At 38.9% G+C, this 23,850-nt stretch overlaps 4 protein-coding genes across 6 annotated transcripts in view; 1 reads left to right on the top strand and 3 right to left on the bottom strand.

The window, feature by feature from the left end:
* Positions 1–5,272, top strand: part of oxtr (oxytocin receptor) — an 8,587-nt gene extending 3,315 nt beyond the window's left edge. The window contains exon 2 of the mRNA XM_017415926.3: positions 4,142–5,272. Within this exon, the coding sequence (XP_017271415.1) occupies positions 4,142–4,395 (254 nt within the window). The 3' untranslated portion in view covers positions 4,396–5,272. The remainder of the gene's footprint in view (positions 1–4,141) is intronic.
* Positions 5,273–6,225: 953 nt separating this feature from the next.
* cav3 (caveolin 3) lies at positions 6,226–10,850 on the bottom strand. Of its 3 annotated transcripts, none has more exons than XM_017415927.3 (3): positions 10,705–10,850; positions 9,840–10,045; positions 6,226–7,959 (listed from the first exon to the last, which is right to left on the bottom strand). In XM_017415927.3, exons 2-3 carry the CDS (start codon positions 9,954–9,956, stop codon positions 7,618–7,620), a joined length of 459 nt encoding a protein of 152 aa, XP_017271416.1. In that variant the 5' UTR covers positions 9,957–10,045; positions 10,705–10,850; the 3' UTR covers positions 6,226–7,617. The 3 variants fall into 3 exon arrangements, with proteins under 3 accessions (XP_017271416.1, XP_017271417.1, XP_024861628.1); XM_017415928.3 differs by lacking the exon at positions 10,705–10,850 and having other exon boundaries at positions 6,226–7,459; positions 7,578–7,959; positions 9,840–10,181; XM_025005860.2 differs by lacking the exon at positions 10,705–10,850 and having other exon boundaries at positions 9,840–10,180.
* A 763-nt stretch (positions 10,851–11,613) lies between these two features.
* Positions 11,614–15,219, bottom strand: LOC108235698 (caveolin-2). The gene is made up of 4 exons (XM_037975135.1): positions 15,169–15,219; positions 14,783–15,067; positions 14,078–14,265; positions 11,614–13,890 (listed from the first exon to the last, which is right to left on the bottom strand). Exons 1-4 carry the CDS (start codon positions 15,217–15,219, stop codon positions 13,731–13,733), a joined length of 684 nt encoding a protein of 227 aa, XP_037831063.1. The 3' UTR covers positions 11,614–13,730.
* A 223-nt stretch (positions 15,220–15,442) lies between these two features.
* Positions 15,443–22,954, bottom strand: gpr61l (G protein-coupled receptor 61-like). The gene is made up of 2 exons (XM_017415845.3): positions 22,720–22,954; positions 15,443–21,895 (listed from the first exon to the last, which is right to left on the bottom strand). Exon 2 carries the CDS (start codon positions 21,838–21,840, stop codon positions 20,548–20,550), a length of 1,293 nt encoding a protein of 430 aa, XP_017271334.1. The 5' UTR covers positions 21,841–21,895; positions 22,720–22,954; the 3' UTR covers positions 15,443–20,547.
* Between the last annotated feature and the right edge of the window lie 896 nt (positions 22,955–23,850).

Raw genomic sequence — 23,850 nt, forward strand, 5'->3', positions numbered from 1 at the left:
AAAAAAAAAAAAAAAAAAAGAGAGTGTGTGTATGAGTGTGTGTGTGTATGGGTGAGTGAGAAACACTCTCCAGGTTCTGCAAAGAACCTGGAGAGTGTTAAAAAAGTGCTACAGGCTTTTTAAAACTCTGTTTTTACACAGATTTTATCAGTGATTATGATAATAATTACATCACTCAATAAGTTCAAAGCATCAGAGGCTGAGATGACAACTCAGAGTTTAAAGAAACACAATTTGCTCTTTGACAAGTTTGGTGTTGGGCCTGCAAGTTTTCAGGATGTCTTACCTAAGATAAAACATGATAATGATAATCAAAAAGAGTTTTTTTCTTATTTCTTGGAATTTAATTTGTTCCGTCACCAAAATAGCCTCTGTTTTGAAGTACTGCAGCAGTCTTTCACTCGCTTTCTGGGAAATTCTCTACAATCGCTTTGTGGTTTCCCAACTGCCCGCAGCTTTATAATTACAGTACATCGCAGCGGCGTTAGTCCTCCACTCTGGGCTCATCCAGCAAGAAAAAAAATAAAACAAAACTAGTGCGTAATGCTTACACTTTAAACATTTATTAATCCAATCAGTCTCATTTTTGAATAAAAGCAGATCTAAATTGTACAAATTGTCCTAATTCCTCTCCAGTAAACAAGATTTATTACGATGAGATTAAGCGATAGAGCCAGGACGAGTCAGGCCGACGAGGCTTACACTTTTCAGCAGCTGATTAGGTTTTATCAGAGCAATTTCTGAAAATGTCAGAGGACAGAAAAATGTTCAGTTTTCTCAAAGGTTTGTTCGAGGCGCGTCAGTGGCGTGTGTGACTTCACATTCAGCAGCCAGGCAGATTTCATTATGTGGTGAACAAAAAAAAACAAAAAAAAAAAAACACATGAAGGTTAAACCTTGACTCACACAAAACTCCTGAAAAAAAAAATAGTTAAGAAGAAAAGCATCTCCTTGCTGTGCCTGCTGCCCTTGGAAACTGACTCACACTTTGTATCATATTGATTTGCATTAAGGGCTTGACGGACACAATACCTCAGTGTTCAGTCCTCGGGTCCTTTATTGCTTAAAGGTCACTTCTTGTGTTACGTGTTTTTACGAGCAGTGAGAAGTGAAATATAAAGAAAAAACCCTCTGTCAGTCAGAGTGAAGATCCAAACCAAGTTACTGCTGATGCTCGTGTACAGTCGGGGGAACAAGAATCGGCGTTAAATGAATCGCAGAGGAGTCTTTCGGTCTGGTCAGCATCAGCCCTGACAGCCACACAGTTGTACCACCCAGGGGGGGATTATTCTGTCGTTTCATTCGCTGTGTGATCTATCATTCCCGTGTGAAAGACACCATGAAGCAATTCAGCAAAGCTTTTCGTGATGATGCCCCCCCCACCCTTCCATTATTCAAATTAGGTCCAGGCTCGCTGATAATAAATTCCTGATAACCGTGTTCTTTTTGCACAGTCTGATTTGCACTTACATCCCAGAGGTAAAAGCTCAAAGGTGGCTGATAAGAGCCGCGATGCTGTGAAATAGGAGGGACGAAATGTCCCACTCCTTTTTTTGGAAGCCTTGTTTTGGTCCCCGCAGTCTGACCCTCAAACGTGACACGTCTTCTCTAAGATCACTTTATGCTACAGGATTAACAGGAGCAGAAGGTGACTGGGGGGAAAAAAACGATTAGCAACCGCTAAGAAGAGGTTAGATACAGGATACAAACCAATTACATGATCCCCAAAGCCATTTGCCAAATGTCAGGTGGACGGTGGAGTTAACAGTGTAAATGTCATCCAGCGTGCCACTTCAGGTTCACAGGTGTAATGTATCACTGCAACGCTGTACAAGAAACATTCCCACCTCTCACATTCTAACAATGAAAATACGTTTGCAATATTTATTTTATTGTAGGCACTCACCATTAGCTTGTCTGCTGCTGAAACCATCAGGGAACTCCAAGATGTAGAGAACTGTCCTGGTTTGATTTGCCTCTTTTAACCTTTAGGCACAGTTGCAGTGTTAAATGATTACTTAATCATCCAGTCTGGGTTGATTCTACAGCGGAAGAAAGTGGCAACAGATTGAAAAAATACAGGAGTCTACAAAACAAATGAGCAAAATATGGTTCGAGGGCCAGAAGTGGCCCTTTTGCTGGATCTCCTTCCAGTCGTCAAAGTTGTCAAATGAAGACAAAACAAGTTGAGTAATGAAGAAAACCATTTTTTAAGAGTACATTTTGAGGCAAATAACAAGAAGTTAATGCCTCCAGCTTATCTGCTTCCAGCAGAGGGTGCAGTCTATATGTTGGACCCATAAACTATCTATTAATAGACCAAATGTTCCCACCTTCTCTCATTGTAGGGAATATAAGCCAGCAGGACCTGGTTTATAGGAGAGGCCATGTTTTATTTTTGGAACCAAAGTCTGCGTGCTAGGGCTGCCTACTCTCCCGCTCACAATCATTGTGTTATGATGCCTCTCTTTAAACCAAGACAGAATTCATTACATCTCAACATATTAAAAAAATAAACATATGATCACACAGCAGCAAGGTAAGAACTGTGATCAATAAGAGTCAACACCCCAAAGGAACTGCTTTTTCTCCAGCTTTTCTTGCAAATTAAGTAACTTTTGTGTTTCTGCCGGCAGAATCAGACTAGAGATAAATGATTTTACATCATTATAAAATGACTCTAAATGCTGTGGTTTTAACCTGCAGCAGACTCCTCTGATTTTTTGGTTTAGCTTCCAGGCATCATGTCTGACATGTCAAGAAAATATTGCTGTTTGAACCAAGCAGCTAACCTTGTTAAACATTAATTACTGGGAAAAAAAAGAAAGTCCTCAGAGTGTTTTCCAACGTGGCAGCCAGATAAAACATTATTTTGCAAATCAGTCAGCCATCTATGGGGCAGAACAAACGCGAGCTACATGCTGTCATAAACAAATCCCAGCAAACCTTTCCCTGGCCGTGCATGCCGTAGTTCATGTTTAGTATTGTAGACGTGGGAAGTTTATTGTGCAACCCTTCAGTTGCTGTAAATAAGTACAAATGTTGCCCACCCCTTGTCTCCGCTGCGTGTTTTTGTGAAGCTAAACTCTCACATGCTCGTGCTATAAATTTATAAATACCATCTGAGTAGCAGTAAGTTAACACTGTGCTTGTTAAGTTGGGTTTCTGGCACACTAATATTTGCAAAATAACTGTGATACATGCAAATGTCATTTAAGGAGAGTAGAAACACTGAGCTGATAACAAGAAAAAAAGAGTTTTTCTTATGTTTCCTTCATCTTATTCCCACTCCTTACATTTGACTTGTTGAAAACTTAAAGAATAATTTTTATAAAACTCTTTTTTTTTTTTTTTTTTTTTTTTTTTGCTGATTGTATTCATCAAAGGGTTCATTGTAAGATATGAGGATAGGCTGGGATTAAAGATAGCTTTGACTTTCAATCAAACTGAGCTTTTTAATGTTTGAAGCAATGTTTCAGTTTTCCTAAAAGGAACAAAGTTGAATAAACAAAATATTTGAACATAAATGGATGCAAATTTGTAAATGTCCATTATTTGTTTTATTTTTTTGCAATTATTTTTGGTGATTTAAAACTCTTTAAGACATATACATATAGATGAATTAATATAATATAATATAATATAATATAATATAATATAATATAATATAATATAATATAATATAATATAATATAATATAATATAATATAATATAATATAAGATAAAAGTTGACAAGTTTCATCCTCATGTTTAATCTTAGTTTTTCAAAGCAGTGAACTGACTGACAAATGTTTCTTCATTTCCACTAAAGTGTAACAGTGACTGGTACATACCACCTAATGGAAAGCCTGTTCTTCTTTTTATTGTCAAGGGACAGTTAATGGACCCATCCCATCATTAATCCCACCTGTTTTCCCTTTTGTGAGTTAAAATATCAGCTTTTAAAAGAAGTTGGTCTGATGAAACAGAGGTATGAAGGATTTAGGTTAAGAGCAGGATTAAGCCTGTAGCTGTAAATTAAAATGACTGCAAATAAAACACGTGATTCTCAGAGTTCCATGCAGATTTGGTGGAAATCTTTTATTTGCTTTGTTGCCTCACAGTTGTGTCTTTGCTCTTTGTGTCTCCCCTCGCGTTCAGCTATGCCCTTCATCATCTCCATGCTGCTGGCGAGCCTCAACAGCTGCTGCAACCCCTGGATCTACATGTGCTTCGCCGGGCATCTCTTCCATGACCTGAGGCAGAACTTTCTGTGCTGCTCCGCTCGCTACCTCAAGTCGTCCCAGTGCCGCTGCGAGCGCGACTTCGACTCCAGCCACAAAAGCAACTCCTCAACCTTCGCCATTAAGAGCACCAGCAGCCAGAGGAGCATCACGCAGACGTCCACCACATAAGCCCCCCCACAGACACACACACACATGCACCACCACGATCTATTAGGATGCCCACTCAGCCTCTCAGATACATGCCGCTGCCCATAAATTTTCCAGCAGTTCGATTTCTTCAAATACCCCTCGCTGCTAGGCTTGTCATCAAAACCCAGAGGGGGGGAAAACAAAAGTCAAAGAGCATTTATTTCAGCATGGATTAAAAACTGAACTGTGAAGGTAAAAAAAACCCCAACAAAAACAAACGATTCACTAATGAGATAATCATGGACTGACACGAGTACCTTAATGACAGAAAAAGTTGGGTTTTTTTTTTCATGTTTTTATGATTCTATTGTACAATATATTTCCTTTGTTGTGCATAAAATGTAAATAGAGGAAACGTTTTATTGCACTGTTTTTATTAACAGCAAATCCAACAGATCTGACTTGTCTCTTGTTATGATGAATTTGCTCTGCTGTCATGAACACAACGCCGGCTTTGCTCCATACTTGCACACATGTAAACCGTTACTTCAGCTCGTGTTACACGTGAAATGTCATGCCTGTCACTAAAGATTTGACAAATTGTTAAAAAACAAATAAAAACCGTAAGCAACAACAGATGCTGATCATTTATACTCTCTCTCTGTGTTTTTGCCTCCTGAGCCGAATGGTGTTTTGAAAAATTTGGGGGTTTTAGGCAAATTTTAAGCTTAACGTTTCAACTTTGAGCGTTTCGTTCAGCCTCTCAAAACTGTTGCGACTCCATTTGTAAGACTGTTGTTTCAGGATGTCTGCTGCGGCAACAATAAAAGTAAATATCTTCATGAGTGGGTGTGAGACTGTTTAATCAGGCATCGGAGCCATCTGCGAATTGCACCGCAGTAAATTGATTATTCCTGGAAACATCAAAAAGGGGACGCAAGTACAAACAAAACCTGGGCAATAAACGTCTTCCAGCAGACTAATTCTACCTTTGCGGTGTTCAGACTCTTCATTTTAGTTTCATTTTACATTTTAATCCCACTTTTCAGGTTCAGATGAGACTTTTTTCTGCTCCGTTTTTTGCTCATCCTGAATTTTTGTCCCTCTGCAGCACAACATCTTAAAGTACAACCTCAATATTTAACAGATAAAACCTTCAAGCAGGTTATTAACTGCAGTACTTGCACAACTGTTTTGTGATAATTAGTTATTATTCATGGAAAGCCTATACTGTTCAGACAAAAGCTCCTACAAATATTTGGAAACCTCTCGACAAAATTTCCAGTTATCTTGACTTTCACAGGTATAAAGCTCATTCTGCAACTTGTCTTTAAGTTTTTGAATATGTTTTGAGACATTTCTTGCCATTTTTTCTGTCGGTGTTCAAATTCTGCTTGATGCTTTTGAGAAATTCTTTCCAGAGTCTTGTAGATTTTCAGTGGAGCTGAGAGGTAATAATCTCACAGACGTCTGTTTTTGTTTTATTTTATCATAACTTCATGAGTCCTGGAGGCTTTTTTCAAAGGGCATAAGGCTTGTTTTGATGTTTGCTTGAATTTCGTGGCGAGGATGCAAGAAGGGTTTTCTTCTGATCGCTCTTCCATGAAGGTCACAGCTTGCAGATGTGCAGAAACAGTGCACCTTCATTTCAGAGGCTGATAACTTCTTATTTGCACTCAAACAGAGGCCTTTCCGTTGCAATTCTATAAGTTGATTATTCTGAGTTATCTTATGATTACAGAGGTTTTCTGCTGTTGAGTCTGGAAAAAATATTTTGTTTCAAAAGATAAAACACCTGAAATGAATTGATAAATGAGTTTCTCCTCTGTCATACAGACTTTTAGTCAGATATTTCTTTGCTATACATCATTACAAAGTTTTTTTTTTTAATGTAAAAACGTCCTTAAATTTCATTTTTAATTTGTTCATGGAAAGACTGAAAGTATAAAAACACAAAAGCTCTATTGTGGATGTGAAGGTAACTCAAAAGCATTTGAATCTTTTTTATGTATTTATTTTTTTAATGAGCTCTGACCACAGTGGCTGTTTCTGAATAACATAGTTTTAATGAATGCAAAACACTTCAACGGAGTGTCTTTTTCTGAGCAGCAGCTAAACTCGGTGTGCATTTTTTAAAGCTTGTGGAGAAATGAAAGACTAGAAGGCAGACAGAAAGGAACACAACAAGGTTACAAAAAAAGGAAAAAGTTGGTGGTATTGAACTATCGATAATGGGTCTGAGACACAAATTAAAGACACACAACAGCATCCTGGAGTGGGTCACAGTTCACTGGTCAGTGCTCCCAACATGGCTTAGCCCTTTCAAAATAAGACTGAATCAGATTTTCAGTTTAAATGATATCCAAAGCTTCTGGAAAACCTTTAGGTTGATGTTCTTGACAACCAAATACTATTTCATCAGCGTGAAAAGCTCTCAACAACATTAAAAAGTCTCTGTTTATCTCCATACCTTAATATTCAGCAAAGGTTTTATATTGCTTCTATCCAAATAACACTTTAAACAGGAGCTAATTAAATTTAACTGATTTTTCCCACCTTGTTCTATTAGGAAAATGCATTCATCCTTTTGCAACTAATCATGAGCCATAATATTAAAACAAACTAAACGGATGTCACTGTTGTAAAAAGATGATTGTCGATGCTCTTCTAGAAATCTGTTTTAGGACTAACATCATGAATTAAAATGAAAACGAAGAGCATAAAGAAGCAAAACAATGAAACACAGTGTAGCTGTTTACAGATGGTTTTCATACTTTTAAGCTTTGCTGTGAACAAAGTGAAGTTAATTGAAACCAGAGCAAAACCAAAGCTTCAAAACACACTTTTGAAATGTAAAGCATAAACATCATCCACGAGTGCACAAAGGTTGGGGATTTTTCTTTTGTTTCTTGTGAACAAGCAGCTTTTATTGTGAAAAGAAGTAAAAGTGGACACCCGGAGTCTTCTCGTGACAGTTGGCCTTCTTCTTCTTCCGCAGTGAGGAAGACCTAGAAGTGCCAGAGCTGTCACCATGCACCGCCTGCTGCAGCTGCCACTGCGCTTCTGGTGGCAAAACGCACGGTGGGCTTTCAGATCTCTGAGTCTGAGTCAGGAGGGTGGAGACACAGCATATTACAATGGGAGGAGGATGAGTCAGTTAGAAAGCAAAGATGCCAGGACTTATTTTGTTTTTTTTTAGGTTGTATAAAAAGACACCACACCTCGTCTGAACACGCTTTAACACGGCGCTCGGGGAAGTTCTTAGGCCTCTTTGCGCAGTGCCACGCGCACGCTGCTGAAAATCTTCCCCAGGGCTTCAAAGAAGGGATCGCAGAAGGTCTGAATGCAGAGGGAGTAGATGCGGCTGACGCACTGCGACTCAATCAGACAGCTCTTGATGCACGGAACCACGGCCCAGATGTGACAGAATGAGATGCAGGCGAACAGGAAGCCCCAGAGCAGAGCGACCGGGATGCCGAAGATGGCTGACAGGATGCGGTAGCACCAATACTTTGACACAGTGAAGGTGGTGTAGCTGAGCTTCCACACTCCATCCATGCTGTGTGTCCCATCCGGCTCTGCAATGACATCCTCAAACTCCACCTAAGTGTAAAGAGGCATTTGTTAGTACAAATCACTGAGGGCACGCAGCTTTCAAGCTTCTCCCCATACTCCCCCCTCTAATATGCACATCTGAAGTGTGAAGTTTATGCTCTGAAAGGTTGCAAATTGTTACGGCTGAATTTATGCAGAGAAATTTATTATGCTGTGCACTTTATGTACAGTCAAAGTGGTGAAATGGCGTTGAACGCTGCATCCAAATCAGTCAAAAAAGCTCCATTCCAGCACATTTTTCAGAAATCAAAGCTAGCCTCATGTAAAATTCATGAGAGCGACTCTACAATGGTCCAATCTGCTTTTTGGATTTCATTATGTGCCACCTGGTCCTTCTGAAAAAAGGAGGCCATCACATTCTCAGCTGAGAATCAGCTAATTGTTGTCAGTAATCATCCTTCAGATTGCAGACACAGCTCACATCTGAATTCTTTTCTCGGCATGCAGACTATGTGACTCGTTTGGTATGGGAAGCAGCGTGTTTGCAGGAAACATCACAGGCTGAGATCTTCCTCTGAGTGAATGGGTGGAGGTAAGCAGCTGTTTTGTTCTGTTTAGAAATGGTCTCGATATCACTCAGATTTACAGGCTGGTCGGGGTCAAATTCTTCAACACAAAAAACCAACAGACACATGAATGGTCCGTAGATAGAAAAGCAGATTTCTTAATGATTCTGATGCTTGAAGTGGGTTTTGTGGAAAGGTTATGAACAGTTGATATCTTACCTGTTGTAGATAGCTCTTTGACTAACCTCAGTTTGGAGACTTACTTTAATTTAGATTAGATTGACAAGCTAATGATTAATCTGAGTAAGGCCAAGACCAAATCATATGCTGCTGTTTTAAAATGACTCCAACCTCAGTAATGTAACTGCAGTTCACATGAACACTAATTTATAAACATTTTCAGACTGCGCACTTATTTCTGTAAAGATATTATGATATTCCTGCTGGGAGTGCTCCAGGCTGCACTGGAGGAGGTACAACTCTTAGTCAGACAACACTTTGCAAATAACCATATTATCTGATGTAAAGAACCACATACTGTGAAATTAACGGCAGTGTGCAGGTTTATAAATTAGTGCTCATGTGAACTACCACAAAACATTTGAAATCAGAGTTGTTTTAAGACAGCAGCAATACACTTTGGACCATTTAAACTGTTTCTGACTGAGGTTATTTAAAGAGTTATCTTTAACAGGCAAGGCATTGATTGTTTATCACCTTTCCACATAACCCCACTTCACGAGATCTGAACTATGACTTCGAGTAAGACTACACTAACTGGGAACAGTTTGAATAGAAATGTATGACCCCTGCAGATTTTAAATTGAGGTGCCAATTCAACCCTTACTGTCATTTTTAGACCTGAATGTTGATAGTAAGATTACGGTCCATCTTACACCAGGATGTGGACTTTTTAAATACTCATTTCATAACTGATGTTAAAGTGTCATTATTGGTTTCACTTATTTTACCCCGCTTTTATTTTTTTTCAAACAAACTCAGACTCTTGAATAATGTTACAGTTATTCCATAGCAACAATTTGAAAATAAACAGTAACCTAAAATAAGCTGTAGTACAGTGAGTATCATCTTTAACGCCCCCCCCCCCCCCCCCCCCAAAAAAAAAAAAAAAAAAAAAAAAAAAAAAAAAATCGTTCCCAAAATAAATTCTGTGTTCTGCTTAAGCGACTGGAACAGCTCCTGGTCTATTTAAAGATTTGTCAGGCAGCACAATACCATGTTCTCATGTCTGTTTTCCCACCGATATATGCATTTTTCTTTTACATATTTACACATGCAGTAACAGTGTTTACATTCCTTAAAGTTTTCCATTTAAAAGTTTTGTGTCCTTTCTGCACAAACCTTCACCACGTCCTCATTGATCTGCTTGGGGTCTCTGTTAATTAGATCGATCTCTTTAGTGTGGCTGTCCTTCACAATCTTCTCCTCATTGGCATTGTACTGGTACTGATCCGCCATGGCTGGGGCTGCAGGTCCCGGTCGGGTCGAACACAGAGAGGATACGCCTTTGTGGACACTGCAGGCAGAAGCCTCGGTTCGCTCACCCCCTGTAACAAGACAGTGACGCCCCTGCTGACATGCCAAGGGACAGCTGCTGCAGGCGTCCTGGCCTTATCCCCCACCCTACATACACACCCTCAAAGAAGTGTACGCTCACAAACACGCACACAATGTAATGGCCACAGACAGAAAAGGCATGCCTTAAAGAAGAACCCAGAGCTGTGTCACATTTCACATGGAGTTGTTGAGCTAAGTGGGGCTGGGTTTTCACAGTGGTACGAACTTCCACACGAACACACCCTCGTCTCTAGCTTCGGTTTGGACCAAACCTAACTGTTTCCAAGCATGTTACATCACAGAAGAGACTCACAAACAAACCGAGACAGCCACAAAATGTATTTTACTTTTGTTGCAAGGATGAGGCGTACAGTTCTGCACTACTGAATGGTAATTTATCACTGACGATTCCTTTAAAGGACTTGTTTGGATGTGATAAAACGTCTCAGACGTCTTAATTTTTCACGCTACTTGCACACAAGTGAGAAAGATAGCTTGAGCTGTGGCCTTGGCTTCTGCAGATATTTCTGATTTTAGCAAAGGGGGAAATAGTCCTCCAAAATAAAACTCACACAGCCTTTTTTAAGCGTTGCAGTTGTTGCTATCAATCATTGCTTTCCATATCAGCATGCTGCATAAACAAACTCACGCAGGGGAGAGCTGCCAGCTAAAGAGGGCTAAAGGGAAGGTGGTGCAGAGATACTCCCTATGGAAGGAGGTACAACAGCAACTCCAGCTGCCTGGTAGTATTTGTCTCAATCAGTCGGGTGTAAGAGAAGTACAGGAAGCGTAGATTGGCATTCCTTGTCCCAGTTCCCTGATGGTAGCAGAGACAGAGTCGAGGAGGTGGCGGTGAAATGAGATCAGAGTGCGTGTGATTGGGTGCCAGGCCAATTAGATGTCTATTTTTGGCATGGCAGCGGAGAGAGAAGAAGCCGGCTAGGTATGGAGGCAGACCGACAGAAATAGCTTGCGGGCATACCTCTGTTTTTCATTGGTTTCAATACAGTCAGCGGAGACTGAACTGGCTCTGATCTCCCTTTAAATGCAGGCGGAGACACGGGGCTCTCAGACCTGCATGTTGAGTCAAATGGAGGGGATATCACTGACTCGAGTTATTTAGCTGCTCCTGTTTCTAAAGAGCAATGTTGGGTGTGTCACTTTGAACATTTACACTACATTTTTATTAGTCTATGTATTAATTCCTTAAAGAAGCTAACTTTTAATCAACACATTGTCATTTTTTACAAGTCAGGAGACTCACAAGTTTTTGTTTTTTTGCATATCTTTAAAGAAATAATCAAAGCTAATGTGCCTAATGACAAAATTACTGTCTTTTAGTTTCTCTTGTTTATCAACATAAACAATTCCCATAATATATAAATCCAAATCAGATGTGGAAAAAAAACATGATTACTTTATATTGCTGTTACATTGATGTTTCATATTTCATCTTGTCTACTTTATTTGATTGCTTCTTTTATTCTACCCATTTTGTGTTTCAAAGGCTGCAGCAAATTCCATAAAAAACTTGGAACAAAGACATTTTATGGTTGGCAATGAGGTTTATAAATGATTTAATCATGACTGGGTACAAAAATAGCATCCTGAAAAGGCTCAGTCTTCAAAGAGCAAAATCATACAGAGGATCTCCCTTTTTTGATAAATATGTGAGAGATCACTGAAATGTTGTTTTCTGGGAAAGACTGGTCAAGGTTTGCACTTTTCTCTCTATATGGTACGTATACAGGTGAGGGAGTTAGGGGGAAATTTTAATAAATGAACTAAAGGGTTGCAAACCTAAAACAGACACTCGTGATCATCAACCATAAAGACAGCAATGAGTTAAAAACCATCTTGCATCAATAAATAGTTTAACCACAAAGAAGAAAAAAAATGTAGAGCAATCATTGATCCTTACAAGCCAACGTCATCTTTGTTTTTTCGGAGGCATTTATTCATTTTTCAACTGCAGAACTACATATTACAAAAGTATGGCTGCCGCAAGAAGATTCTTTTTTAAGCTGTCAAGATAATCTCATAGAAAGCAATCACCAGTTTTTCCAAGGCCTCAAGAAATTTCTCAGATTTCTTTTACTTTTTTTGTTTGCAAAGCGAACATTTGGGAAGACTTAGGCTGTAGTCGTGTTGTAGAACTTTGCCTTTATGCTGAGTTGCTACAGATTAATAAATAGTATTTGAGTACAAAAGTAAAAATATACATTTTTTCAGAGATTTTCTTTAAACCTGCCGTTCGATATAAGTGGCTGTAACATTATTATTATAGTTACATATTTGGTGACATATTTGTTTTGCTCTGAGGCGGATTGCATGCACAGTAATTTGATATGATCTGAACATGCTACTTTTTTTGTATAACACCCTGAAATTATTTTTTTTGTGTGTTTTGTGAGTGCGTGTTGGCCTTTCTGTGTGGAGTTTTCCCTGTGCATTCATGGCTTTTCTCCGGGTTCTCCGGTTTCCTCCAACAGACCAAAAATGTGCATGTTCGGTTCATTGGTAACCCAAACCTGTCCCTAGGTGTGAGTGAGAGTGTAAATGATTGTTTGACTCTATGTATCCCTGTAATGGATTTGCGATCTGACCAGGGTGTCCCCCACCTCTCGCACAGTGACTGCAGGAGATAAGCTCCAGCTCCCCATGACCCAAAATAGAGACGCAGCTAAAGAAGATGGATGAAAAAAGAAAAAAAAAAAAAGATTTTCTCAGTTACCATTACATATGTGTGAAAATGCTGTCACATAGCTCATTTTTCTGTGGAGACCATTTACAAATCAAGCCCCAGGCTTCTGAGAACGGTGTGCTTATTTATTTTAGCACAATCTCAGCTGACATGCTTGATGCTTTGTTTTACACAAATTGCTCAAATTAAACGTGTTGTCATCCTTTTGAAAGTTAACCTCTAATTGAACCTGTCAGTAGAGCTGCAGGACTGTTGTTCACGTGCTGAATTGTCCTTGAGCAACATCACGGTCATTACTGACAGCGGTGATGATCGCTGTGTAAGTATGTGCTCTTTAAACAGTCAAGAAGCTGTTTCATTTCTAAACATGTCCAAAAAAAAAAAAAATGTGATGAAGGTCTTTGTGTGTGTGTGTGTACAACAGAGTATTTCATCAAATGAGACTGGAGAACTGTTTTCACAGATTGAAATGTGTGAGACTGGTGGTGGGCCCTCTCAGATCTGTAAAGCTTTAACTGAATAGACCCAATTTTAAATCCTGTCAAAGTTGGAACACAGTGATAGACGTTCTCAAAAGGTCTGCAATACTTTTATTCATCTTTTCTCATCTGTTCCGTAAATTTTCCAGATTTGTTAAGGTCAGCTAGTCTGTCTTTGTGTCCAGATTAAAGTATTCTGGTAAACAATTTCCATTTTATGCATATTTTTTCATAAAAACATGCTTCTTATAGCATACACTCGTATGCTGCTTGTGTTGGACCTCATCTTAGTGTGTTAGAGCGCCTATATGTCAATGTCATTGCAAAATGGGAAACCTGATGAATGTGTCGGGCTAGATATCATGATAGGTGCACAATAACACAAACTAATTACAAACTATACAAGTTTCCTCTTAGGAAATAACAAACAATCTGTCACCGCGGGTCTCTTCTGTATATCTTCTGTTTTGCACCCGGTCTAAATCTTTGGTTCTATCTGGTTTTGTTGTTAGACAGATGGATGATGATTTGACCACAGCACTTTCCAAAACTGGTACAGAATGGGCTGATAAAAATATTCAGTATGCTGGCCCACACCGTCTGGATCCATCGCATGTTGATAAGAAGGAGCTGCATGCAGGGCATGATCAGCCTGGAAGGACACAAAGGGGAGGGCAAAACATAAGCTAATTTGGTAAAGAGCATTAAAATCTCTTAATAATGGAGTTCCCTCAAGGGCTAGGAAATATATAAAAGAAAATCTAATTAGCACCTACAGAAAATGATCTTAAATCCTCATTAACTCGCTTGGCTGTTTTATATCAGGGTTCTGATCGTACCATATGTGAAGGCAGCTAAGCGCAGCGAAGAGGAGCCCTGCTGCCAGGGACACCGGCACGGCCAGCAAGAGGGAGATGAAGCGGTAGCACCACAGTCTCGACACCTCGAAAAGGGCGTGGCTCCAGAGCCACACTTTGTCGAAGCTCCTCACAGAGGGGGGCTCTGCAATCACGTCCTCAAACATGACCTCAAAACACACACACACATACTGTCAGAACTTTCCCTGCAGAGGCATTTATCTTGTACACTGTAAAAGCCTAACATGCAGAATGACAGTGATGGATGAGATACATGCCTGTAAAACAATCATTTGATGTACACTGTAGAAAGGATCGAACAGAAGCAAAAATAGCCCAGTTTGCATCACTGCGTCCACTTGAGGTCAGCAGTGTGCCATGTGTTGAATTCTAATTTGTATTTCCACATAGTCTGTGTTTTTTAAAAAAAAGTTTCAGGCTTCAGCATACAGCAATAGATGGAGCATATAAATTATTCTTTATCACAAATATGCATTAAAAATACATTTTGTATCAACATAACCCATCAGATACTGAATGACTGGTAGTAAAAGGTGTTTTAATGACATGTTCACATATTTAACAAGACCAAATTATTAAATCATATCCCAGATTGAGTCTTGCTCTTGCTGTTTTCTACATTTTGTTGTTGTTGTTGAAATATGCCTGCCAGTGCACAGTTTTTACCTCCAGATTGCTGTTGACTCTTTTGGGATCCCTGTCGTGAATCAGAGGCCCCACATCTCCAAGAGTGGAATCCAGCTCTTCGGAGTGTAGATCCACCTTTACCTCCATCATTTCCCCCTGTGGGCTCGTATCCTTTAATCTCCACTCCTCCATTTCCACTTCGTCGAGCTGGGTCCCTGCTTGCTGTGGTTTGGAAACATGCAGGATGAGCAGCTGAGGCCGGGAGGATGATGGGCTTGTCGCTGACACCCAGGTGGAACATAGTAGACCGATGACTGCCTTGACCTCATCGGAAGAATGTCTTTATTGGCTTTGTGCGACGCGCGACACAAGCCATCTCATTTATATCTGCATGAGAAAGCTGGTTAAATAGAATCAGCTCTGACTAAGTATCGTGAGGATGCTCTGGTGCTATCATTATCATCCGGTCCTTTCATCATGAGGACAGTGACCCTGTTTGGTCATTAAATGCATCTTGGCCAACACTTCAGCAGCTTTTTGTCAGGAGCTGTTCCGACATAGCCTATTTGAGCTGAAATGAGGCTCATTTACAGACCAAACTCTTCAGTGTTCCCTCAAGGACTAAATGCTCCATAGGACATCGAATTACAGACTTTATTTCACAGAAAATTAAAGGTTTTTAAACACTGCAACTGCCTCTCAGTAAACTTTAGCATTGTTGCAACCATATGCTGGAATACTTTAAAAAGGGCACATGTATATATGTTTGTCTTGTGTGTAAACAGTATATCATCCAATGATTTCCCCGTTTGTGGGCTTTTGTGCTTCAGTCAGAGTATAACCTTCTCTGAGCTGCTACTATAAAGGCACTTGGACACAGTTACACAGAAAACATTTGGCTTCATCTCCGTGAATCTCTTCCTAACCTGCAGCTGATTTCTCACAGACTCAACTTGAGACTGAATCAACTAAAAATCTTTTGTTCTACACACTCTGGAGAAACCACTCATCTCCATTTCACACAGAATGTTTGCTCGCCAATAAATATTCCAGAGACACACAACAGTCTGACATCTTATCAGTCTTATCAGAATTCATCTTCCTGAGATATTATTTAAAATGTAAAAAAAAAAAACCAGGAGCATAGACTGAGCAGGAAACCCACATCTGGCTGTTTATTGAAAAACTTTTGAGGCAGATATACAGAGAGATAGAAAGGAGGGGAAGTTACTAGCATATAGCACACTCTGTTGGTCAAAAAATGTCATTGTATATATTTTTTTTCCTCCTTGGTACACTGACGCTTTTGATTCAGAGCAATGACTACATCAACTGGATTTTCCAGACAGATACAGGATAAACCAGTGGCTTATTTTTTTAAATAAATAAACAGTGGTCGTAATAAAGAGGTGGTGTCATGCTCTGCTTAGTTCAAAAATTATTGGTTTGCATGGAAACTTTGTTGAACCTCATTTTGATATTTAAAATTATTACTTAAACTGTTTCAGATCAGCGGAAGAGTCATATTAAGCGCCTGCTGTATGCTGACAGTTTCCAAGATAATTAAAGGCAACTCAAAATTGATCAAAAATAACACAAAAAAAGAAAAAAAAACATTCAAATCACTTTATCTTCATTTGGTTTGGTGAATAAATGTTCAGCAAAACAACCGAACCGTGGTGGATTTTGTCTTCCTTTTTATTGTTTAAATACCAAGAAATAAATATGAATGCATCCTTCAAAACTAAAGACATTGCATTCAAAATCCTTCTTTAAACAATAGTTCAGATATTTTGAAGTGGGGTTTTGTGGAAACGTTATGAGCAATTAACATCTTACCTTTGGACAACCAGACTGATGAGTTAACGGTCCGAGTGGAGCCAAGACCAAAGTGGATTGCTTCCATATTAAAACAAGACTAATTGCAAAAATGTCATATTATTGCTTTCACATCATGGTTGTTCTTGGTTTACTTGTTTATTTACATTTTATGGTAATTTGTAAGTGCAAAAAGCAGTTAGCTGTTTCACTTCCACTGCCGCCTGAAGCACTCCCAGAGAAACCTTTACAAGATTTCTGCAGAAATAAGCATGCAATGTGAAACTGAAGGATGTGTAAAAATTGAAAATGGAAAAAAAAAACATTCACATGAACCATTACAAATGTTTGGAGGCTGAAATTGTTTTAAGATGACAGCAGCTCACGTCAATCTGGGCTCCACTCAGACTAGTCATTGGTTTGTCAATTTAATCAGAAATAATTTGTTTCTTCAAAATCAGGTCATTCAAAGACCTACCTCTGACATGTAAGATATTAATTGTTTATAACCTTCACACAGAACCCTACTTTCAGAGATCTGAAGTGTTGCTTTAAGTAAAACAACACAATCATATCATAACACAAGTAAAGAACCAAACATATTGTAGAACTGTTTTGTTATTCAAGATTTAGCTTCAGATGAGTTCCTCTCATGGATATATTATTATTTTTAGACATTATTAGGTTGTTAATTCTGAAGCGTCACTGTGTGAGCAGGACATTACTGTCCCAGCAGCTGAAGGTCAGGCACTTTTAAAATTTGCTGTGTTATTAGCAGCTATAAAACCCCTCATGAAAAAGTAGGGAAGAAAACTGTCCTGACCTTATAAATCTGTTCTTTATTATTACTATTCCATATTATTTGATTTATGTCCAAATATCTAGTTTAACTGAACATTTCTTGAAAAAAAAGTGTGTGTGTAGAATTGGGGGGTTGGTGGCTTTGTTAAGAACTAAAAAAATTTGAAATGCTAGTTTAGTAATAAACTACTTTTTGTAAATTGAAGCCAAAATAAGGGATTTAAGTCATCTGCTGTTTGCTTGTTTTTTTATCTACAACTGTAAATTTATTAATTTGATTCCTGTATGTAATGTAGATTACTTCAGATATAAAATAAAGCAAAATGAAAATAGTAAAGTCCAAGAATCTTAACAGTGTTAGGAAAAGGCAATTTTCGTTCAAATAAACTAAGACTATAAGTCAAACAGTCGAGCTCGTGTCAGTGTCAGAGATGGTGTGAGTTATAAAAAGTGAAGAAAATCAATAAATTAAATGAAAGACTATTTAAATGTCAAAGCTGTAATAGTGTGCTGGATTCATATTTGCATTTAGGTAAAAAAAAAAAAAAAAAAATTGGGACGACACATTTTACAGCAATGCACAGTTCAGGGAAAGCTTGCAGTTGCAACAAATGTTATTTTAAACATTTTTCTCAAATTTTGTTCTAAGTTATACCCAATGGGGTATAAAGTTGTTAAATGATCAATAATACTCAAAATGGTTTAATACATTTTCTTCAAGCTTTCATACAGTATAACAATCCACATGTCTCTCTTGTCCTTTAAATTTGAAGGTATCAATGTTTCCTGTTTTCATTTATTTTTCTCACCAGCTAAAAAAATACTAATAGCACACAAATTATCTCAGTTGTTTCTTTTCATCTTATCTAAATTCAGGCTTTAAAAGATTAAACCAAGTACTCTATCCACTGCTGCTGTCCAACCAGATAAAATGGGGGAACTAAAGAGAAAATATGTCTCATGTTCTTGTTGCACATTTCTGCTTTGTGTCCTAAAGGTCTAAAAAGCACATATTGCAAAATCTGGGGGAAAAAAAGGAAAACAAGGGGGATGAAAACTTGTGAAACTTGCATAAGAAAACTGACAAAACAAATTTCAGAGGTGTTGTCCCAGCTCGGTTACACCTGTTTTTCCGAATGCTTTTGAAAAAGACAGGCTCAGACAGTTTAAAGACGTTTTTCTATTAAAAAAAACAGTCTGCGCTTGAGTTGAAAACATGCTCTGTCCTTATTTGTCACTGATCACATTTAAAACGCACTGCTGCAGTTTTTACAGAAGGTCCAGTAGATGTGTCTTTTTAGCTCTCCATCTATTATGGGAGAGAAACAGCTTAATGGGATCCAAATTTTTAGATCCAGTTGAATTTTTGCTTTGTGTGATCATTGTTTTACATCATTCAATGATTAGACATTTATGCAGTTATTGAAATGCATCACACACACCTGCGTATATTCATGCATATCTTCTACTAATGCTTTAAACACCTTAGATACAAAACTCCAGTTACGTAAGAGCAGGGTGCACTTCTGTAGCACCTTTACTGCAGAATGTTTGCTATTATTTGCTGTAACCAGACTATTCTGTCTTGTACGTTGTTCTTGAAGGACCAATACAAACAGCAGAGGCCATAAAGTAGCACTTTGTTGCCATTTTTGGCACATTATCAACTCTCAATAATGATTTTCAGTGTAAATTCACCATCTCCATCTCACATTATCAACGGCACTGTTACATTAGCCCATATTTGCAGGGGACGTGTACCTACATTCAGCCTGTGCTCACATGTAAAATAAGTTTCTGCCCGACTCAGTGTGCATTTGAATGAGCAGCCTCGATCGGGATCTAAACCTAAACACATACATCAAGTCAGAAGGGCATTGTTGCTATGTGAGTCACCGGCCCACTCTATTTCCATGGTGACGGGGAGAGATGACATTAACCATCTATCAGCATATTTGTTTCTCACAGGAACGCTGAGGTATTATCTGTACAATTTATGAGCACTTCTCTCCATGAACACCAGCTTCGGACCAGATGATTTATTTGAATAAGGGGGAAAAATCACAGCGTGCTGCTGTTAATCAAGCCATTTCTTAAACGTAAAGGATTACCAATCAAACATTTACAAGCACCAGCTGACAGTTATATAAGCTACAATACATAGAGAGCTACAAATACATTGCTTTTGACATAAACTGTTAAGATGGACCCAACTTATGGTCATATAAACTACAAATATAAACATGTATTGCTATATATCTATATATCTATAGATATATAGATATATATTCAGTTGTGATACATAAGGTAATAAACACAGGAGGAAAAAAATCATGACGTCATAAATATGTTTTTGTTATATTACAGCAATAGCATCTTGACCTTGAAACAAATGGAAAGGTAAAGTAAAGGGAGCGTTCAGATCTTTTAAAGTGGGGCTCTGTGGAATCTTTTGTAGGCAGCTCTTTGAAACAACTTCCTTTAAATCTGACTGGATTGATGAGCTAACAGCTGATCTGTGCAAAGCCGAGGTCATAGAGGATTGCGGCTATTTTAAAACAACTCTGTTCATCAAAGTTTTATAGTGCTTTATGTAGAGGCTGTTTTATAAACCCTTATGTTTATGTCAGTTTCACATTACAGGGTCCTTTACATACAATTATAATCTTATTAGAAAGTAGAAATAGCAGCAACAGAAGCTAGCTGTGGCACTTCCAGAGCAGTTTGGGACACCTTTTACAGAAATGTCATGTTTTTCCCAGAACAACCATGCAATGCAAAACAACGTCAGAGTACAGGTTTAAACACAGTGTTCACCTGAACCTCAATGAAACCTTTTTGTTTTTAACATGGCAGCAATCCACTTTTGGTCTTGGTCCCACTTGGATCAGCCTTCAGCTCATTAATCCAGTCAAAATAAAACTCTGTTTCTTCAAACTGAGGTTGCTCAAACAGCTATCTACAACAGGTAAGATGTTAATTGTTCTTAACATTTTCCAGAACCCCACTACAAAAGATATGAACTATCACTTTAAACAAAGCTGCACTTGTTTGTGTTATAATAACACAAGATAATTTTTTTGTGATACTCTGAATAACGTTCAGCCAAATTGCCAAGGTTGTAAAAAAAAAAACTTTATGATCAACATTTCAGCCCTGTAATTCAGAATTTTATGCATCCCAGTCTAAGCATGCTGCTCTGGTATTTGTCCTGGGATTACGTTCGGCTGGTCCAAAGTGTTTGTGGTGTTAGAGTTAGCACAGCTCGAGCGCCTTTCGATTGTGCTGCTGGTTCTCTGAATGAACTGAAGAAAGTTTTCCTGAAACGAGGCTTCCTGGCTCGACGCCCCCATCTCGGCAGGCTGGGTCAGGCAGCAGCGGCGGAACTTCACCAGCTCGTCTCTGATCTGTCGATTCAACATGCCGTAGAAGAACGGGTTGACCGCGAAGGACGAGTAGGCAAGCCAGGTGACGGCCTCCTCTAAGTCCCCGGGGCTTTGCATGGAACTGGTCAGAGACATTTGAAGGTGGAAGATGAAGTAGGGCAACCAGCAAACCAAGAACTGGCCAACGATGAACACCAAGGTGAGTGCCGCCTTTCCTCCACCGAAGGCCCTCTCCGGAGACAGTCTTTGGGGCAGGGTGCACGTGGTGGTGATCATGGTGGTTTGGCTGTTGATGGAATCGGAGCGATTCTTGGCAGGATGCGTGCTTACCCATGTTGGTACAGCGGGGACTTGCTGCAAAGCCGCAGAGCGAGCCACCTTGTACACAGCACAGTAAACGCCAAAAATAACCACGGAAGGAGCTAAAAAACAAGCCACGCTGAAGAGCACAGCGAACGGTTTCCTGAGGTGACTGTGGCTTGCGTGAAGCGAACAGTGACCCGCCGCGATGGAGCTCTGATGCCCGTAAGCCGGCCATCCAAACAGCGTGACCAGAGCTAAGAGAAGGGACTTCACCCAGATTAGGAGCATGACACCAATAGCAAGGTTGATCGTCATCTTAACTTCATAACGCATTGGGTGAACAATGTAGAAGTAACGCTCCAAGCTGATGGCTGTGATGGTGAGAATGGAAAGACAAATGAGGAAAACGTTGAGAAAGATGTAAACCTGGCACTCTAGAACCGTGAACACCACGGTGCCGAAAAACGGCGAGCTGGATATGATGCCCAAAGGCATGAGGAGGATGGCACACAGCAGGTCCACTGCACAGAGGTGACACACAAACGCAAAGCGTTTCATGTGAGGAGCACGAGCGATGGCCACCATCACACCAGTGTTGGCCAACAAGGCGATGAGATTGAGAGTCACCATGCAGAACAACCCGAACAGGTCTTTGATTTGGGACTGGGAGCTTGTGACGATGCCCACATCTGCAGGAACTGTAGGGTTGGATCTCCACAGGGAAGTGGTCAGATTTGGAACTGGATGATCTGACACAGAAGCAATCATGGAACCAGACTTATCTGCCATTATTTATTAACTTCTTCCTTTATTTGCAGCTCTAATGGTCTCATAAATAAACTTCCTGTGACAAGAAAACAAAAAACATACCTTTTATTATCATCCTATAAAGGAAATTATTTTCAGTGAAACGTGTAGGAACTGTTTAATATTGAGATTACCGGAGAGTCAGAGGGTCTGATGATCTAAATATGATATGAAATAATCACCTAAATATATCCCATTTGATTTCTAAGTTTAAATTCAAAATATGCTCAAATTTTAGATACAAACACTTACATTTCTAGATAAATTAGATACAGAACATACAAGAAGACGTAGTCTTATTTTGGTGAAAACTGTTTTACACTATTTACTAAAAAGTTGTGAGTTTACAAAAATCTCTTTATTACTCAACGCATCACAAGCTACCACTACAAACAATAATAGAGCTTTTTACAGCCTACTGCATTGCAATGTTATACATTGTTTCATAAAAGGCATGGTTTTTAAAGAAAGAATCAATAAAATGTGAAAACTTAAGATAAATATTGATTTTTTAAAATCATTTACATATGAGTCTGAGCTAGACACATCGAGAAAACAAACTTGTAGCATTTTGAATCTTTTTTGATGAGGGAAACTCGATCTTTACCACTTACTTTTTCCAGCCATATAGGCCATCTGAGACAAAAAATGTTTCCTACTTTGTTTTGTTGAACAAATGTTCAGTTTACAGATTTCTGCTTTGTGCTGAACGCGGCTGGAAATTATTCTGTTTTATAATATATTTGTTTTTTTAATATTTGTGACGCAAATCTGACATTTGACAAGTAGGGTTTCACAGAAGTGTATGGACACAAACGCATAAACATCCTCAAAACCCCAGTGAAGCATAAAATGACTTACCCATGATTCACTTTCTGTTGGAATGGTGTTAAACCGGTTGGTTTGATCCTGGTTTAACCTGTTTAAACTCGGCTAGTTTTAAACAATAAAAAGACCCACCTAAGCAGTGGGGGTAGCTGTTCTGCAGACAGACAGAAGTCCATAATTATCCTGTACATTCCCCATTAAAAGGGCACTGATCCCTGAATCCATGATGGCTTGCCATGGTAAATTATTCTCACTCCTGTAACACTCTCAGTCCTGTGTATGGCAGTGACTGTCACACATTGTGCCCCCCCCCAACCCTCCCCTTGTTGCCAACAGACACACACTCCACTGTCCCCATTTACATTCCAGTCTTCTCTGGGTCCTAATTTCCACCATTTTAAACAGGAAACTATGTTTTTAAACCTCAGTCTATATAAAAAATAAATCACTGACGTCAGCAAAAACTGAAAGACACCTTAATTGAAGTATTGAGTATTTTACATTTCAACTGCTGTTTTGTTTCACACCTACAAAGCAGTTTGATTCTTAAAATCAGTTTAAAACATAGTGTTCAACTATCCCAACGGTTACGTTGACCTAATATTTTCTGCTGTCCAGTTCCCAAAACTATTAATTATTTCCACCAGTAAATCTACCTCAGCTGACCTGTAGCAGCCGCTGCTTGTCTTGGCTGTAAAAAAAGAAGAAGCTTTGTTTGGTTTTTCTAGGCACCTTTTCCAGTATATATAATAAAATGTTTTTTTGTACACGATCGAAGGGAGGACTCATAAAACGTGAATTGGGTTAATTCAACAGTTTTGAACTAATCACGGGCAACTTTATTTTGCTCAGCCTTCAAAGAGCAGAATTATTGTCTGCCCTCCATAATAACAAGACAGAACGTGCTCCTGTGCAGGACCAAAATACATTTAAACAATAATTAGAGAAACACTTTAGCTACAAATATAACAAACGACATCTTTAACATTATTCATATGCCATCAGAACATTTGATATAAACTATTATAGTCCTGCAAAGTGATTTTTATTTGATCAAATAGTACTCTGGAGGATCAAATATTACTGAACAATAGGTGACTAGGTTAAATGCTGGAAAACATGCAAGATGTGAAGGATACAACAATGACCTCAAAAGGAGCAAAA

The sequence above is a fragment of the Kryptolebias marmoratus genome, linkage group LG4, assembly GCF_001649575.2.
Source record: "Kryptolebias marmoratus isolate JLee-2015 linkage group LG4, ASM164957v2, whole genome shotgun sequence".
Lineage (NCBI taxonomy): Eukaryota > Metazoa > Chordata > Actinopteri > Cyprinodontiformes > Rivulidae > Kryptolebias > Kryptolebias marmoratus.

Excerpts from the sequence above, each read along its gene's own strand:
- cav3 (XM_017415927.3), bottom strand. The coding sequence starts at position 9,956 with ATGGCGGATCAGTACCAGTACAATGCCAATGAGGAGAAGATTGTGAAG. Across the intron at positions 7,960-9,839 it reads TCAATGAGGACGTGGTGAAG|GTGGAGTTTGAGGATGTCAT; the intron begins GTTTGTGCAGAA and ends CTTTACACTTAG.
- gpr61l (XM_017415845.3), bottom strand. The coding sequence starts at position 21,840 with ATGGCAGATAAGTCTGGTTCCATGATTGCTTCTGTGTCAGATCATCCA.
- LOC108235698 (XM_037975135.1), bottom strand. The coding sequence starts at position 15,219 with ATGAAAGGACCGGATGATAATGATAGCACCAGAGCATCCTCACGATAC. Across the intron at positions 14,266-14,782 it reads GAGTCAACAGCAATCTGGAG|GTCATGTTTGAGGACGTGAT; the intron begins GTAAAAACTGTG and ends GTGTGTTTTGAG. Across the intron at positions 13,891-14,077 it reads CTTAGCTGCCTTCACATATG|GCTGATCATGCCCTGCATGC; the intron begins GTACGATCAGAA and ends GTGTCCTTCCAG.